The sequence below is a fragment of the Malania oleifera genome, chromosome 3 (assembly GCF_029873635.1).
Source record: "Malania oleifera isolate guangnan ecotype guangnan chromosome 3, ASM2987363v1, whole genome shotgun sequence".
In the NCBI taxonomy this organism is placed as follows: Eukaryota; Viridiplantae; Streptophyta; class Magnoliopsida; order Santalales; family Ximeniaceae; genus Malania; species Malania oleifera.
Window position 1 is genome coordinate 57,165,525 of NC_080419.1, and position 18,201 is coordinate 57,183,725.

The following is an 18,201-nucleotide window of genomic DNA, read 5'->3' on the forward strand; positions in this document are numbered from 1 at the left end:
ATGTTGAAACACTGCATTCTGATCTGAAAGAGCTTCTACATTTTTACCATCTTCATAGCTCAACTTCCAAAGCTTTAGCCTCTGAATCCTCAGCTCCAGAAGAAATCTAATATGCACATTTTCACCTACTCATTCTACTCCTCATGACTTCCGTTCAAAGAAAAAGAGTTCTTCTATTTCCAATGGGCACTGAGGTACTTGTAACGTCAAGGGCTTTATTTGGCCCACCCGCTAAAGCTCCGTTGAGCTAAGGTCTTTTCGTTGGGTCTTCATATGTTGAGGCCCCTTGTTTGGATTAAAAGTCTTCCCACCCAATATTAGTTAAGTCGAGCCTTATTCGTTTAGGCACATTATAATAGACATTAGGCCTAAGCCCCACAAATTCTTTTCTGTTGCTACGCAATCTGTAATCTCCTCTATAGACTTTTACAAAAAATTTCCCATTTCATTCACATGATTTTCTAGCAATATCCCTGAATTTCTTCCCCAATTTAACCTTCCAAAATTGATGTGCTGTCCTCCTCACCTCTGCTCAAGGAAAACTCCATCACCACTGCCAATAAATCCCCACACAATTGAAAACTGAATGTCAAAGCTTCTCACTCCTTAAGAGACAATGATTCTAAACCATGGGTCACATTTGTAGAACCATAATCCAAGCATCTGGGTTTCTTCTCCTCTTCAAACTTCTCCTTAATTTTCCTTATGGTCGTTTGCTAATTTTGCTAGCCTCTACACGCCCCTCCAACAGTTCAAACATGGACTTCTGCCCTCAAGCTTCCCTACTGTCGAGCAAAAAAATCATTTTGATGGCACCTTATTTGAAATATTCTATATAGAAATGAAATGGACAAATCTGTACGTTCTTAGCTGAACCATCATGAAATGGTTTGGTACCATGAGATATTTCACCCATGAAGATGAGGTTATGATGAATTAAAAATAACGTAACTCCATCACATGCCATCTTTGCTCCTTTAACGAGAGTATAATGGAGTAACAAATCTACTCGTTGGTCTCAGCAATGTTGAATATCCTCATTTTTCCTTCAAAAGAAATTTTTTTTATAATTCCCATGCAAACCTTGTAAGGGTTTTTTTTAATAAAAGAAGAAATTTTGAATAGTCAAAAACAAAATTGAAAGAAGGACAAAAAACTACTTGAGTTCATCATCATATAAGGCACTCTCTCCCCTTCTCCTTCCCTTCTTTATTATTACCAAAACCCTAGAAAAAATGTATAAAATCTCCAAAGATAATGTCCAAAGCTCCCCAAAAACTATACACAAATTGTTCCAAACAACCCAAAAAGAGAAGTACAGTTATAGTGTAAATCTTTTTAAGGGATTGGAGTCCAAGTAAATGTTCCAACTTTGGAAGAACTCTTAGTTTTCCAAATAAAAGAATGCGAGAAGAGAGAGAGAGAGAGAGAGACAGATTAGAAACTTGAATCAACTAAGCAAAGAAATATTTATGAGAGAGAAACTCCCAAAAGAATCCAAATCCAAAGCCAAACATCTTATCTCACTCCCCACATAACACCAGAATAACTACAAAGCAATGAACCATGGAACAAGATCATGAATCTCCCTCTCGTTCAAATTTCTAGCAAAGGGGAAAAGTCAGATTCCCTTGATTATTAGAATAATCAAATATGAAAGCATCATGGAGATTAGATAAACAGAAAAAGTCAGGGAAAAGCTGGACAGATACAGATTTCTAGTCCAAATATCCTCTATAAAAGAAACACCCTCCCATTGACAACTCACCAGATAGGTAAAAGCGATTTTAAATTTCAAAACAAATTTCCAAGGGCTCGCATGGCTAACCTTAATTCTAGCTTCAACATCTCCCACATTCTATAAAGCCTATACTTACTAAGAATTACCATAGACCGTAGGAAATGATGTTATAAAGGGAAATTCCAACCATGTTTTCATTAAAGAGAGATTCTTCAACACCAAACTAGCCAAGCCCAAACCCCCTCTAGAAAAAGGAAAAAAGGAGAAAAGAAAACAAATCTTGGGCTTACAGCCATGCAACTAACAAGATGATCAATTTATTATCACCTAACCACGCAACAAAGTCTTTCATCAAATTCTCCAACTTGTTAGCCACCTACATGGAATTCTTAATAGACACAAATAATACGACATAAGAAAAAAGGCAAACCTAAACCAACAAAATCTAACCATATAATGTAAAGAAAGCAACCGTCAACCCATCCAAAGTCTTACAGATTTTCTCAATCACTAAGATCCCAAAAAGGAGAGTCACATTATTAGCTAAGGTAAGAGATCAATTCAAGATAACCACATCCTACCAACAAAAGATAACAAGAAAACATATTCTTCATTTTCTTTCAAATGCCAACAATTTTATAGATGTTAAAGCTTGAATGAACCTGATAGCTTACATTTTAGGTAAAATGGTAATCTGACAAGGTATCATAGCAAAGTTACCACAAGGTCCTTGGTTCTAATCTTGTTGACAATGTTTGTCATGTGGTGTTTAAAAATTAGAGTACTCCTTATAATGGGTGTTATTTATTGTTTGTTTATCTCTCCACATGCCATCCGGCTCCACGTGCAGGGAAGTGTAAGGCTTGATATACATTGTTGGCTCACAACTTAGTAGCTTAAGCTTTTAGGTAAAGTGTAGTCTACCAATAGAAAGAAAAAAGAAAAAAGAAGAAGAAACATAAAGAGATAACACAAACAGTAAAAATCAAACTAACAAGGCCATCAATTCCTGCTAAAAAATCTAGAAGCTCACTCCTTTGAAGTAACCAAATGAAAATGCACATAGAGAAGCAAGAAAACGAACATTATCATAAAGCAACTGCAAGGCAGAGATCTGTCCTCAAAGATACAAGCATTCCTCTCTAGCCAGATACTCAAAAGTACTGCAAAAACAACACAATTCCATTGCGTGCTTGCACCCTTCCTCCTTCCAAAACCTTTAAATCGAAACAGAAAAGCCTTTAGGGAATTCAGAGACACCCAACATTCACCAAAATAACCAAGCAAACTATTCCACAAGCTCCATGACATAGCAACACAAAACAAGACAGTGATGCATCTCATCACTGTCAAAATGCATCAGACAAACATCTACCCTATTATCCTTTCGAGAATAAGGTCAAAAGGAATCCCATATACCCAACAAAAGAAAAGCTCAACCATCTCCCAATCATTTAGATTCATGGGAAAATGAATGTTCAAGAAACCCCATCCCCTTCACAACCATGAAAGAAGTAACAGGCGCTTCCAAAATTTCAATAAGTATATTTTATATTCTTGTTTCAAATTCTGAGGCTTAACATGATTTCATAAAGTCTAAAAACTAGTAGGCATTCTCTAATCAAATACATATTTTATATTCTTGTTCCAAATTCCGAGGCTTACTATGATTCCATAAAACCTAAAAAAATAACAGACATTCTCTAATAAAATACATCTCCTTTCTAAAACCTACAGTTTCATAAAATAAATCCTGATTACAGTATGCACACATCTCAAGTGTACATATGCACCTTTTATTTTGTAAAACAATGATTTTTTTTTTTTATCAAGGAAGTAAAAATTCATTAATGGGCACCAAAGGTTTGTCGCCCAAGTGCAAACAATGAAAGGAGAAATTACCCACCCTACAGTGTGTCAAAAAAGTCAAGAATTGTCTCTACCAAACAAACAAAAGCCACTCTGTCAGCCAGTTACAGTAGTAATCAATTGGTCTGTGATAAAATGTACAGGCAGCCAATTCATTGGATGCCCTTCTATTTCTTTCCGTCCAAACACCAAAAGATGGCAAGGAGAAAAACTGTCAAGGCTTTATTTCTTTCCTTGCATAAACAATTGCCCAAGCCCATAACTTCCCTCCCCAGTGCTGCTTCCTGGTCAGAGTCATGGCCAGATTTCAAAGATGTCTTGTCCAAGAGCGGTGGGAAAAGGATATGCTCAAGCAACTTAGGAGATGTTCAATTGACTCAGCATTTTCCATACAAAGAGATGCACCTATTGACAAGCAGCAGTCCCCTTCTCTGCAGGTTGTCTACAGTAAGAAACTTTCCAAGAATTGGCTCCTAAGTAAAGAAAGCAATCTGTGGAGGCTGCTGTTTCCAGATGGGCTTCCAGGGGAGTAGAGAGTTAGTATTGGTTGCTGTCAGGGGAGCGAGATTTCTTGGTAAGATCTAACTGTAAACCCTGTCATATTTATCCAGATCCACATGTACTCATTAGGAGTGCTCTGATATTGAATTTTGTACAAGCAACCATAAAATTTTGTAAGGTGGTCAGTTTCCCACTAGAGGGCATTCCTTACCAAGGGAATGGTCCACGATATCCAATGATCTGTAAATTGCAGGTCATTGCTGATTAAGGCTTTTTTGTCGCAAGCCAAACTGAATTTGCAAGGGAATTTCATTTCATGCCAAAAGGAGAATCGCTGCACCAAATGTCATGCCAAAAGAAAAACACTTTTCATTCCCCACTTGGAAATGAATAAGAGAGAGAACAGAAACAATCACATCCACTCCCAAGAATCTCTAAACTGAGAATTCTCTCACAACCATAGGGGCCAAACCATTATCATGAAGACAATTTTGAACCGCTAATTTTCCTCCAGAAGTGATCCTTTTCCTTCATGAATCTCCAGAACCATTTTTCAAGGTGGGCTTTATTGAAGGTAGCAACAGATTTTAGCCCTAAACCTCCATTTCAAATAGGTTGCTTCACAGCCCCCCATTTGACAAAAATGGTATTTGAAGTCCTCCCTATGCTTCCCTAAAAGAATATCTTCTGAATTCCATCCATTCTTTTAGCCAATGAACGAAAATGGGGCAAAAGGGACATTTAGTACACCATACACCAGGAGGTTTGAAAGAGTATTATTGATGGGATAAGTTTTGCACCTGATAGATAATTACTTTTCCAACCAGCAAGTTTTTCCTCTCAAATCTTTCAGCTATGGGTCCCAAAATCCCTTGTCTTTGAGTTTGGCTCTAGCAAACTTCAAGAGGTACACCAAGGTAGATGCTAGGAAACACCCCCAGTTAGCAACCCAAAAGGCCCACAAAGAGAGGCCCTTCAATGTTGTTCCCCACTAGAATAATTTCACTCTTACCCAAATTCACTTTTAAACCGACATTAATACAAAACCAAGGAGAATACACCTTGAGTATCCACTTCCCAGAAAATGATGGTGTCATCCATAAAAAAAATGCAGGAGGGTGACTTCCATTTCTCTCTCATTCCTTCAGGTACTTAGACCTTTAAGGAGGCCTCCATTTTTTGACAAAAGACTCAAAACTTCCACTACCATGATAAACAAGAAGGGGGAGAGTGGATCACCTAGCCTCAACCCTCTTGTGGAGTGGAAAAATACGAACGGCAACCACTAAAAGCATAGAAAAAATTGGGGTGGTAATGCATAGTTGAATCTACTTGCACCATTGTTCCCCAAATTCTTTTTAAGAATGAGAAGAAGAAAGCCCCAACTCACATGATCAAGTCTTCTCCATTTCAAACTTACAAACCATCCCCCTTTTACTTCCAGGTGCTGGCCAATTACCTTCAGGATCACTTCTTCGAGCCTTGCAGCAAGGACTTCAGATAGGAGCATACCCCAACAAGGCATATATAGTGGAAATTCTTAATACTGCAAGCATCTGCTTTCTTGGGGAATCAAGGTAACAAAAAAAGTGAAGTAAATTCTGCTCACAGATCAGACTATTCTGTGAAAATCATCAAAGATATCAAATCCTGTTCGAGAGGCCCCAATTTGCTTGGTGGAAAGCAAAAGTAAAACAACTGGGGCCAAGCACCTTACCTCCATTCGTGTCTTTGAGGGCTTAAGATTTTTGCTCCTCACTGAAGGCTGAAGCGCTTTTCAAGCCTTACGTTGTGTCGTGAAAAGATTCTAAGTCCTGAAAGTAATTCTATCCCCTCTTGGTCTCCAAGTATAAAGCTTCTTATATAAATCACAAATGCCCTTATTGATGCAGATCTACACAAAAAAAAAACACACACACACACAAATGTGCTTTTTGATGTCCTCTTCTTCTACAATCTCTCCCTCAATTTCATTTCTAGTCTAAGCGTTAAACCTACAATCAGCATTGTGCTTCAGCAAAGGAAACTGGTGTTTCGATCCCCCTCCTCGAGCCACAAGGCCCTGGATATTTGTCTCCAGGTAATTTCTTCCATGCTAATGACATGGACCTCTTTTATGAACAAAAATATTCTTGCCTTACTCTCCGCATTGAAGCCTTGAGGTAGTTCCTCGTCATCCAACTCCTTTAAGCCACTAAGGATCGTATCAATTTTCAAGTGAATATTCCTGAAAGTGTTCTCATTCCACTATGTCAGTTTTTTCTTGGGCCACTTCAATTTTGAAGCAGCTACAAAGCTCACTTTCCCCTTAGAATGAAGTGAAGACCACCATAATTTGACCCTGATCCCTGGAACCTTTGTTCTTGGGCCACATGTATAACATTGTTGTCTTGAACTCACTAATATGAGGAGAAAAAAGGGAGGGGGGGGAGAGGAAGGAGAGGAAACAGCACAACACAAATTATATCCAAAAAGCCAAACCCAAGAACAATATTGACAGGATGGCACTATGAAGTATATAGAAAAGCCAAACAAATGGAGGTAGCAGAAATATATAGAATTAAAAACCAAAGAGATAATGAACTCTCCATGGTTTTTTTGGCAGCATTAGCATGTTGCTCTCCATGAACAAATGCATTCAGGCGGATACAGGAGTAACACAACCTCAATTAGACAAGGGTCAAAGAAATATACGAGCATATAACACACTGCCCAATACAGGTAGTGTATAATTCCCAAGCATGCATTTATTGCAATGTGCTTAAATGTATTACAAGAAACAGCCCACCTATCTTCTACTTGTGTGTTCACATAATCAAATGCATTTGAAAACTAACAACCATTCCACATGATGCAAGAGATAAAAACTGAGGATTTGCAGGTTTTGGGGACACCAGATGCACGTAGCAGATTTCCTGCTCAGCTTATGGTTTTAGGCATACCAGATGCATCCAGCAGATTTACTGCTCATCTAAAGTTTGTGTAACAGAATCAAAGACTACAGAGAATCCATTTTTAACAGAGAGTATTAAATTGCCATGAAAACTAAATAACCAAACTGCAAATTTCACACAAATTCTTAGAGAAAATTTTCCATATCCTAAACATGACAGTACATCTTTAAAAAGTGATGCACACCAAATTTGAAGTGGGGAGGGGTTCCCAGATTTGTTTCTGAAAGAACCATGGCTCGGAATGTTTTTTGTTTCCACTTCTTTTCCTCGTCCTTTTAGACTGCTCTGAGCTGAACAGAGTTATTTCTTTTTTTGTGGATAATGTGAGTAGCTGTCTGGTCTCTTAAAATCTTCATTTCAGGAGACTCTAAAAATGATAGGGAGATCGGAGAGTTGTCTTCATTGTTGTCCACATTGAATAAATACAACTTATCTTTGGGAAGGGATGTTCATTCTTGGTGTTTGGATCAATCAGGAGGTGTTTTCCTATAAACCATTCTATGAATTTTTGACACATTCAAACTCTCCTTTTCCTCTATATCCTGTTATTTGGAAGGTTAAAGTTTCCCAAAAAAATAAAAGCATTTACTTGCTTGGCTGTGCTTAAAAAAATTAATACCAATAACTTACTGCAGATTAGGAGGCCTTTGAAAGCTCGCTCTCCAGATGTTTGCGTGCTCTGTTATAGGAATCCAATACAGCCTCCCATCTCTTTTTGCATTGCAAATTGTGTGGAGGATATGGAATAAACTATTTGGTTTTATGGAAGAGAATTGGGTTTGCCTCCTATTCAGTGGAAGACTTGTTAGTCATTTCTTTCTTTGGATTTGGAAGAAGGAGGGATAGAGCAGGCCTGTGGAAGTGTAGCAGGTATGCAGTTTTATGGGGTTCATGGTTGGAAGAAGTTGAGTTCGTCACTGGTGTAGCAAAAGATTCAGTTTTTGTCTTCTTTATGGTATGTCAGGTTTGGTAATTTCAAGGAAGCTAGTTTTTCAGGTTTTAAATAGGGATTGGAGGAACTAGTTGGCTTGGTCTTTGTTGTTTTAGTTTTCCTTTTTTTTTTTTTAGAACCAGATTTTTTTTTGGGAGATTTCTTATTCTCCCTCATAAATTCTTTCCTATTAATGAAATTTCTTCTGCTAACAAAAAAATAAAAAATAAAAAGTGATGCACAGCATCTCAATTGATTAGGTATTCCATCAAATAATGCTACAGCCCAGAAAATCTCAATATAGTTAACACCTCCTTCAAACCAAGCCAACATAACTTCATTGTTGATAGGACAAACTTCTTACAGTTATGCCAAGGCAAGCCGTATATTTGCTTGAACTCAAACAACACCATAATAACAATTTACAAAATGAAAGAACAAAAATTACAAGCACAGACACAAAAGAGATTATAATTTACAAAGAGATAAGCAACTTTGATGAACTAACCTCACACCAGTCAAGGCAATCAATTGCCTTTACAGCCAAATCTGAGGAACCCTTGGTATATTTAATCTCACGAAAGGCACGCCACATGACCATTGGCTCCCAGCTCAAGCCAGATGTGCAGTCAAGAACATTCCTTACAATCACTGGCTCTCCCTTGTTCCAGTGCTTTTGGAAGTGCTCAAGATCCCCTTGATGGATGTCACTAGCTGAAGGACAATACAAATAGTTGGCATCAGAATCTTCACGAGAAGCTGCTTTCCTTAACTTCATGTTACCACAATCAACCTCGCCATCCAATTTAGAATTGCAGCAGCACCGTGAAGAAATTTTAGGCACATTCAGTTCGTGGGTTTTAACCACTCTTTCTACTTTCTTCTTCAGTTCTGAAACCCAGCTTTCAGAAAATATACATTTCAACTCCAGCCGACAACGTCCACAACCACCCAATTCCTTTGATGGACAAGGGATATCACCATTTTTCTTTGCTTTCCACTCAGATGTTGGTCTCACACGAACATACGAGCTTGAATTTCCAAATGAATCTGGATGACCTTTTCGTTCTACAGGCAAACGGAGTTCTCCATGCAAGTAAGCTTTTCCTCTGTCAACATACTGCACAGTCACTTCATCAGCACATCCTTTCAAGCAGCCATCCCGAATCTCACGGCAACAAGAAAGACAGAGATCATAGGAACATTTAGGGCAGTTTCTGTGAAAATCTACTATAGATGTCCTGCAGTTATCACTGCCACACGACAGGTAATATCAGAAAATTGTTAACAACATTATGCAAAATAATGAGTTCTATATAAAGTTGCACAAAATACATAAATACAATAATAATAATAATAATAATAAATAAAAGGAATTATTTTAGGATAGGATGATACCAATACACACGCTCATCCTTCTCACAACCTGTTTTCTGTACCTCTATCTGTAATGGTGATAATCCTGTCAATATAACCATCAAAATCAGCAAACTAAGAGAATGCAACCTTTAATTACTTCTGATTTTGAAGTCAATGTGATGTAGTAGCAGAGAGAGGCAGAGAGAATTATACATGAGCAAGGAAAATGCAAGGGAGATTATGTTTCAGATTCTCAATTAATTCTTCAAAATCTAACTCATTAGTCATTACATCAATAAGCCTATAGTTTTGGCAAATAAGAAGCCCCAAAAATCAAGTAACCAAAAATTACTACATAACTCCTAAACTTACAAAATCAAAAAACAGTCAAATGTACCAAATCAAATAAATCCCTAATTTTCTAAACCCACAAACCCTTTTAAGTATGCCTATAGGGTGGGACTGGGCAATCAATGCATAAATGTCACCTAGAGACTCTCTAGGGAATTGCACTATTCATGATTATATCATGTTTTATTTCGAAGATGACACAATGCACATAATTCTATGTCTTACTGTATAAGCAGCCTCCTAAATTTCCAAGAGCAATGAGGCTACAACAACCGTGCAAACGCATTGAAAACAAAGTTTAAGGCCTGTCTCTATTTCTTATCCTGAATATAAGTCACTTCTCTTGTCATTATCTTTATCTAGTTGCAAAACCAAGCCAACATATATAATAAAAATTTTTACCTTGAATATAAGCCTCCGTCTCCTTTTCCTTCATTTGATCATGATCAAGTTGTTTCAAGAATGGATAAAGTTCATGTACCATATAATTCAAGTGTTGTATCTTCTCATTTCTACTTTGAGGCATTCCTGAATATTTGGCATCCTACAGTGAATTATGAGAAATGCACTAGACATCAATTACATAGCAAAGAAGTACAATGTCGAAAAGACAAAGCACCTATGCTGCCAATACAAACCTGAGGTATATCTTTTCGCAAGCATGCTTTGCAGTTGCAATTTCCACGACAGAATGGGCAAGATTCTGCTATTGCGTCCTCTGACATTAGAGGGTACCTATATTTTATAGCACATAGAGAGAAAATAAGCGACAAACCAGTTGACTAGGTACAATGCTGGAAGGAAGTTTTATTTGTTAGTTAAGATTTACAGAAGCCAAACATCATCTTTGCACAGATAGAAAGTTTGAATAATTTTAAGTCTGTAATGGGATTTTTTCCCTTTTTGAGAACTTAAAACATGCATACTAGGTGCTCGATAAAAAATCAGATATCATCCACCACCCCAGCTCAATTTATGGTTTAACGACACCATGAGTTCAAAAGGAATTAGATAGAAAAACAATTACCAATCCCAAACATCAACCACAACAGCATCAACAGTTAATGAAGAATATTTAAACTGCATGTATCCAACAAAAAGAAAACAATATCGCTCCTAAAAATGAACAAATGAAGAACAGAAGAAGAGTTACAATCACTAATAAACAAAGCTGATACTATGATTTGCCAAAAAAATTTATAGATTACCATATAAGAAATTAGAAAAAGCAATCTAATATTTTGAGGAAACAATCTTTAGCTTTTCATATTCAAATGCAATTAGATGATGGCTCAAATAAATCGCAAACCTAGTGACTTTTTTAAGATAACAAAAAATTCATTGAACTAAAAAACAGACATAATTACAGAGAAAAGAGGATGAGGTATCTTCCTACAAATAAAACAAAACCTGGTTACAAAATTTAAATTTCAATTAGAATCATTTTGAGACAAAGACTCGTCACATGTCAAATAAAGAAACAAATTGCAAATCATCTACCTAATTCCATGCTATCAAGAAGAAAAGTGAATCATGGTTACATGGGAAATTAGATTAATTCCCTCACTGTTTTCATCTATTGCTCAAATTAGGCCTTTTTCTTTTACTTCTTTTAAACACTTCTCTTGGTATAACACAGCATACAAGTTGAAATCATAAATAAATCTTTTCCTCGAGCATGTCCAGCCAACTGTGTCACATCACTATTTCCAGATCAGCACAGGAAAGTCAAACATGAGTGTGATTAGTAGGTATTATTCTCACAGCTGATATATATCCAGTAGTTGCAATCGCATCACATTATATTACCATTCACTTTTTTTCTGAAACATTTTCCTCCAGTGTAGAGTAACATCAAAACCTAAGAATGGAAATAAAATATTCCAGAAACTCGACTAAAATCAATACCTAAAAGTACATATGACTCACACTGAGAATGGAATTAATTAAATATAATACATGTACCTTACTGCTATTTAAACCATTTTAAAGCTGAAAAATAATCAGCAACAAACCTAGGCAATTAATGTGCAGACATCTTTTGCACATATAAAATCAACATTATTTTAATTTTTAGACAAAAATAGGGAAAAAGGGAGTTACCATCTCTGAATGCAAGGGCCACAAAAACGTTTGCCTTTGCACATGCGGCACCGCACCACCCTCTTATCGCTCCTTTGACACTGATGGCACATCTGGCAATCATCTTCGTCCCCCTGTTTTACACGCGGATGAAGGCAGAAATCAAGAGCTTTAGAAATAGAAAGACTCTGTGTGCGCGTGCGGGAGTGGGTGTGGGTGTGTGTGTGTGTGTGTGTGTGTGTGTGTGTGTGAGAGAGAGAGAGAGAGAGAGAGAGAGACTACACCTCGGCACTGAAATGCTTCCTGCGACCATCCTTTAGCTTGGAACCGGACCTTCTCGCGCCAAGAGAATCCTTATCTTTATGCTCACCTTTCTCACGGAAATCGTCTTCTTCGTTATCTGTTCCCTGCTGTTCGCGTTTCTGTAATCCCAATTTGTTCCGTCGGCTATAAATATGTCGAATGTCCACGGCTGCTTCCTCCTTGGCCGGCTTCCTCTCCTCCTCCTTCTTCTTGTCAGCATCGGTCCTGACATTATTGTTTGGTCTTCTGCCCAAACTGCCCTCCCATTTCTGTCCTCTGGCCTCAGTAGCAACAGCACCAAGCCCCCTCTTTTTCTTCTTCGGAATAACCTCATCTGACTCCTCTCGGCATTCCGCATCTTCCAGGGACACCTTCTCTCCGCTTCTCTGCTTGGTCGACAAACGATCAGGGATTCGGTGCTTCCTCGCGGAAGCGCGGCCAGCATCATCACCTCCATCGCGAGCTCTTTTCTCGCGGAAGGAGGAAGAGGAAGAAGCTCTAGCTTTGGCTCTTTGAGCCTTGGCCTGAACCTGAAGGTAATGGAACTCGCAGAATGTCTTGTCGTGGATCCTCCAGCGGTTGCAGCGCCACAATTTGCCGTCATTTCGGTGGCAGCGGAGGTCATCCGGCGGCAGTTTCGACTCTATCTGCGCTTCGCCCTGGCCTTCGCTCGGCTCCGCCATCCTTTCTCCCGCGCCTGAATCGTATTTCCCGGCTATGTTAATCTTCTTATTTACCACCTTTAAAGACAGACATGAACTTGAGTTACTCCGTACACCTGAAAGCTTGGGAGCTCAGCTAGGGCTCATAGTCATACATAAATATGCTTTCTCGCCCTTTCATATGCCCCACCTACGAAAAGTGTCGTATGGAAGGGGACCCAACGTCCGAACCCTTTTGCCAGCACTTCAAGAAAATAAAAATAAAAATAAAAATAAAATAAACAAAAACCGAAAAATAAGATTAACCAAATGAGATAAAATTGTATGTGTTCACATAAAATTTAATACGTTTTGAAATTCTCAACTAAATAAAAATACATAGGAGGGCTAAAGTATACAAGGAAAAATATTTTTTGAAATTATTTTAGCCAAATTTATTTTTTAAAGAAATTGTTTTTTCTCGAGAAAAGTAAAAAAAATAAAAATAATATTTAATATATTATATATAATTTTATATAAATATTAAATGAATTATGTTAAAATAAATACATAGTTTTATATATTAAATTTATTATTTTAAGAAAAATATAATTAACTATAAAAGTGCCTACATTTTGCACCAAAAAACACATACAATTTAATCAAATAAGGAAAAAAAAAAAACCCTTATGAATCCAAATGTGTGCATATAAAACCCTCCAATCAAGTGAATGAACATAAAGGTAAAATGTAGAAACTGTTAAAGAAAAGTAAAACCAACTCCTACATAAGTTATAAATAATGAAAAATGGAGCATGTCAAGCTGCTCATTGGTTGATATATAAACAATACGAGAATGCATTAAGTATGATCATAATTTCAATCGGTAGATATATAAACAATACATGTAGTGTCAACTTCCAACTACATGTCTAGCCGTTCTCCTCCATATTAGCATATATTGTTTACATAGATTTTTACAAAAATACATCACCTTGAATTAGGACTTTGAGACTATTATTTATATTATATGTAACTTCAAATAATATTTCAGCATATGTTATGTATAATACTTCAAGTTTGTAGAGAATTCACTTTCACAAAAAATTGAACCCAGAACTTTCTATTATCAGGAGACTTACAATTCGCGCCATGTTCTTGAGCCAACCCAAGGGAAAATTAATAATATTATATTACAACTAAATTTATAAATTAAAATAGTTTATATTTAATTCAAATCTTTTATATTTTTTATTTAAAATTTCACTAATTATAACTAAGAATAGTTAAATATTGCTTATTTTGCAAGTATTTATAGTCAATACTAATTTTTTGAAAAAAATTAGCTTCTTGTGAAATTAAAAAAAAAAATGTAAAATAGAATAATTATGACATAATAATTGACTAAGAAAATAATATATAGGTTGAAAGCAAATCATCAAATTAAAGCATTTTTAATTGCTTTGAATAATGCAACTTTATGTCTAACGAGCAAAAAACTTATCCTACACACAGTAGCATTGTATACTCAACACTAATGAGGCATTGTAGTTTTGATTTGTTAGGTCTCAATTATTTAACCACCCTATAAATCTCACAAGATTGAAATAAAATCCATCCTTACATGGTCAAAATCTTCCCAATATACACTCAATATAGGATTGCAACGATCTCCCCTAATTAATTTTTATGTGCTCATTAAAGTGATCCACACCTCTATCCATATGGCAATATCCTTAGCATGATTTTGGCTCCAATATCAAATATAACAATCCTGACTCAATTCCAACAAGACATTGCTCATTTTGGTCTGATCACATAGTTAAAAGGCACTTCATCGAGTTAAACATAATTTATCCCTACGTGATTAAGATCCCTCTAGTATAGACTTGACCTAGAATTGTAGCAAGCTCCCCATTTGATCTTTGACTCCCTCACTAAAGTCACCCACACCTCTATGTAGCATCCAACACATGTCCTAAGACAACTATAATACCAAAAGTAATGGTCTCAATTTAACTTTGACAAGGTATTGTTCACTTTGGCTCTTAGGACTCACAATTTTTCCCTAAAAAAGGCACCCCACACAAGGTTGAAATCCAATTGACCTTTACATAAGCAAGATATCCCTAGTGCGCACTTGATATAGGATGATGACACTATTCTAGGACAATCTAAAATTGAAAATGGTATGATTATATTAAGCCACATTATTGTTTATACAATTAGTGTAGCCCTGAGGAAGTATAGGGAAGGGACTAACAATCAATTGAGCAAGCTGAACAATACACGAGTAATTGGCTGAAGATGAGGGTTAACCATCGCCCACAAATTTAGGAGGATGCGTCGCTCCAGGTCAATTGAATAAGCACTAGGCCTAATTGAGGGTCGCACAGTAAGAACTCACAACAAAATTTGTTCAGGCAAGAGGGATTGGCCAAGGAGACTTCATAATAATGTCCTTGAAGGTCACTAATCAAAGATCTCAGTTTCCATATGATCATAGCCAACAAAATCAATTTGAGGATTAAGTTCACCAAGACCTCCCAAAAGAAGGTGCTTCCTAAATTTGGAAATAGTCAGAACTATAATAAATGATGGTATTTAGGGAATCCTATAATTTAGGAAGTTATTTTGGGATGATAGTAGTTTAGGCAATAACAACTAATTAACGGCCTAGGATGGTATAAATAGTCATTGTAAATGTTTCATAAAGGACCTTCAACACATCTTTAGTGCTAATACAATTGACCTTAGTGCTTCTTATCTCTCTCTTCTCATTCTCTTTCCCACTAACTCAAATCTCCTTAACTATATGTCTCCTTACTCCCATACACTTTTCTATCAAATTCTATTTACCTTCATATTTTCCATCCTCTTTCTATGATTTATAGTTTTTGACAATCCTATTTCCCATATTTTGTGAGGTATGTCCTTACTTAACAGGACAATACACCTACACCTCTGAGGGGACAAGCATAAAATCCCAATTGCACTATCCTACTACCAACAACCATATGTATTATTCACATGTAAAATTTTGTTTTGTTACCAAATCATCACTATCATTTAAGAGTTGCTTAATTTGGTTAAACAATTATATTCCAAATTTGCACAAATAATCAAATGGCCACCAATCCACCGAAAACTCCAACTCAGCATTAAAAAAATAATTAAATATATGAAGTGAGAAAGAACAAAATCTTGTTGCAAACAAAGGAAGTGACTCACTTATATAGTCAGCTGCTATGGCATATCATGCCACTCTAACCCTCATTAGAAAACACCATAATATGACCCTTGTCGCAACATTCCAGAGAAGGGTTTGGAATGGCAAGGGATAATAGATATTGAAATTTGAATGGAGTCGCCACTAACCTATTATTTACCTTGGTACGGTTAGAACACCTATTCACTACTCATTGATTAGTCTCTAGACTATTCCTAAGTCAAGGAACCAACAGTTTCAGTCTGCTTTACCAAGATCGGGGTTGGGAGTTCAATTATACGAGGGGAAGGTATCAGCACCCCCTATACACCCGTTCTATGAACGGTACCTAATTAATTATGAATTATCCCTAAATTAAATTTTAATTGTCTTAAATTAACTCCTTTAAAGTAAACAAATAAATTAATTAATCAAAATAAATAAATAAAAATAAACAAATAGATAAATAAATAAATTTTAAAAAAAGAAAAAATGCAGTGCGATTAGGAATGTCTAATAAGACCTCCAAATAACATCTTGTTAGATAAAACCCCATTTAGAGCTAATACACGTGAGATCTGAAAATACCTCTTTACCCTTTTTTTGAAATTATTGAGACGTCACTAACACAAAAAACAAGTAAAATTATCAAAAATCATATTTAAAAACATTCCCAAATTTTTCAAAATCTTTGTAAATATTTTCTGAAATTTCTCAATATTTGTCTAAAATTTTCTTAGATTTTTAAAGATTTTTCTTTATTTTTTGGTAATTTATTTTTTTATTTTTATTTAAAAAATCTCAAGTCAAAATGACTCAAAATATTTTTCGTGACTTCAAAAATATTTTTTCCAAATTTTTTTTATTTTTCTTGATTTTGTTTTGCAATTTTTTGCTATTTTTCTCTATTTTTGAAAATTTAAAACTAATTAAAAATATCAAATAAAATAATATATAAAATAAAATAAATTAAAAAATTGGTGACTTAGGTCAACTCGTTCATTTAAAATGAATTGGGTTAAACCAGTGGGTGCCATGTGTCCACTCACAAATGTGACACGTGGCATTTTTTTTCCTTTTTTATTTTTTATTTTTAAAAGTACTATAAAAGGGTGACGTTAGCACAATACGTGTCACCATGACACGTGTCACTCTCTAGGGGCCTTCCTTTTATTCTTAAAACTTATTCTAAAATTTTATAAGACCTTTAAAGACTTTTTCTTACCTGAGACTACTGCTGCAATAAGGCTGTTGTCTGAGTCAGACAACCAAAGTTATAAAACTGCAAATAACAAGCTGACCAATCAGAATTAGGAAGGATTAGTCATAAACAATGTTAACATTTTGAGTCTGATTTCTGTTTTAATATTGACAAAACACTTGTATCTTATGTGTGCATTTAGTATGTGAACAAGTTTTCATTTCAACACGAATATAAGATACCAAAAAATGGAAGCCAAGACGGGACTTAAAGTGTACACATAGCTTGGCATATCCCATGAAGAAAGGGCAAAAGACGAAGACATTTATTGTATTTGTATTGTATTTAATTTTTTTTCTTTGGTTTGTAATAATGCATGCATTTGTATGATATGGATTAATGCTCAGATCGACCATAGATAGACCTTAAGGACCAACACATTTCACCAAAAACCTTTTTTCTAAAAAGACTAAAATCATATAAATTTTTTGGAATAGCTTTAGAGACAAAATAAAGGCAAAAATGGATTGACTGACGCTAGATTTTTTAGGAAAAATATTCATTATTAATGCCCTCGGTCGACCAACCAGTTTGAGCTTTAATCAGCTCGGTCGATCAAACCATTGTTTGCCCCAGAGTCAAAAGTTTGACTTTCCTGATTGACTGAACCTGTGGCGTTATAATTGCCATGGTTGACCGAACCATTCGGAAGTCAACATTTTGACTTCACGGTCAATCGTTCTGGAAAATAAACGTATCGTCCACGATCGACCAAACCAACACATGTCTGACACCCCAGCTACTTGGTCGACCAAATTTACAGTTCATTTTGGCCACGGTCGACCGAACCTAGTTGAGTAGCCGATCGAACCTTACCTTGGTTGACTAAACCATATGTACAGTCAACCGACCTTACCTTGGTCGATCGAACGCACAAAGAGGTTCAAAATTGCCCTAAGTTGGTCGACCAAATCCCTAGTTCAAAACTGCCATGGTCGACCGAATTCAATATAGTGGTTGATCAAACCTTTAATATGGTCGATCGAACTTCTCGAGTTGG

The 18,201-nt window shown here is 36.1% G+C and overlaps 1 protein-coding gene across 1 annotated transcript in view; it reads right to left on the reverse strand.

Moving 5' to 3' along the window:
• Positions 1–12,934, reverse strand: part of LOC131151787 (lysine-specific demethylase JMJ26-like) — an 81,188-nt gene extending 68,254 nt beyond the window's left edge. The window contains exons 1-6 of the mRNA XM_058103204.1: positions 12,073–12,934; positions 11,810–11,922; positions 10,345–10,441; positions 10,109–10,250; positions 9,395–9,458; positions 8,505–9,249 (exon numbers count right to left, since the gene is read on the reverse strand). Of these exons, the coding sequence (XP_057959187.1) occupies positions 8,505–9,249; positions 9,395–9,458; positions 10,109–10,250; positions 10,345–10,441; positions 11,810–11,922; positions 12,073–12,774 (1,863 nt within the window). The 5' untranslated portion in view covers positions 12,775–12,934. The remainder of the gene's footprint in view (positions 1–8,504; positions 9,250–9,394; positions 9,459–10,108; positions 10,251–10,344; positions 10,442–11,809; positions 11,923–12,072) is intronic.
• Between the last annotated feature and the right edge of the window lie 5,267 nt (positions 12,935–18,201).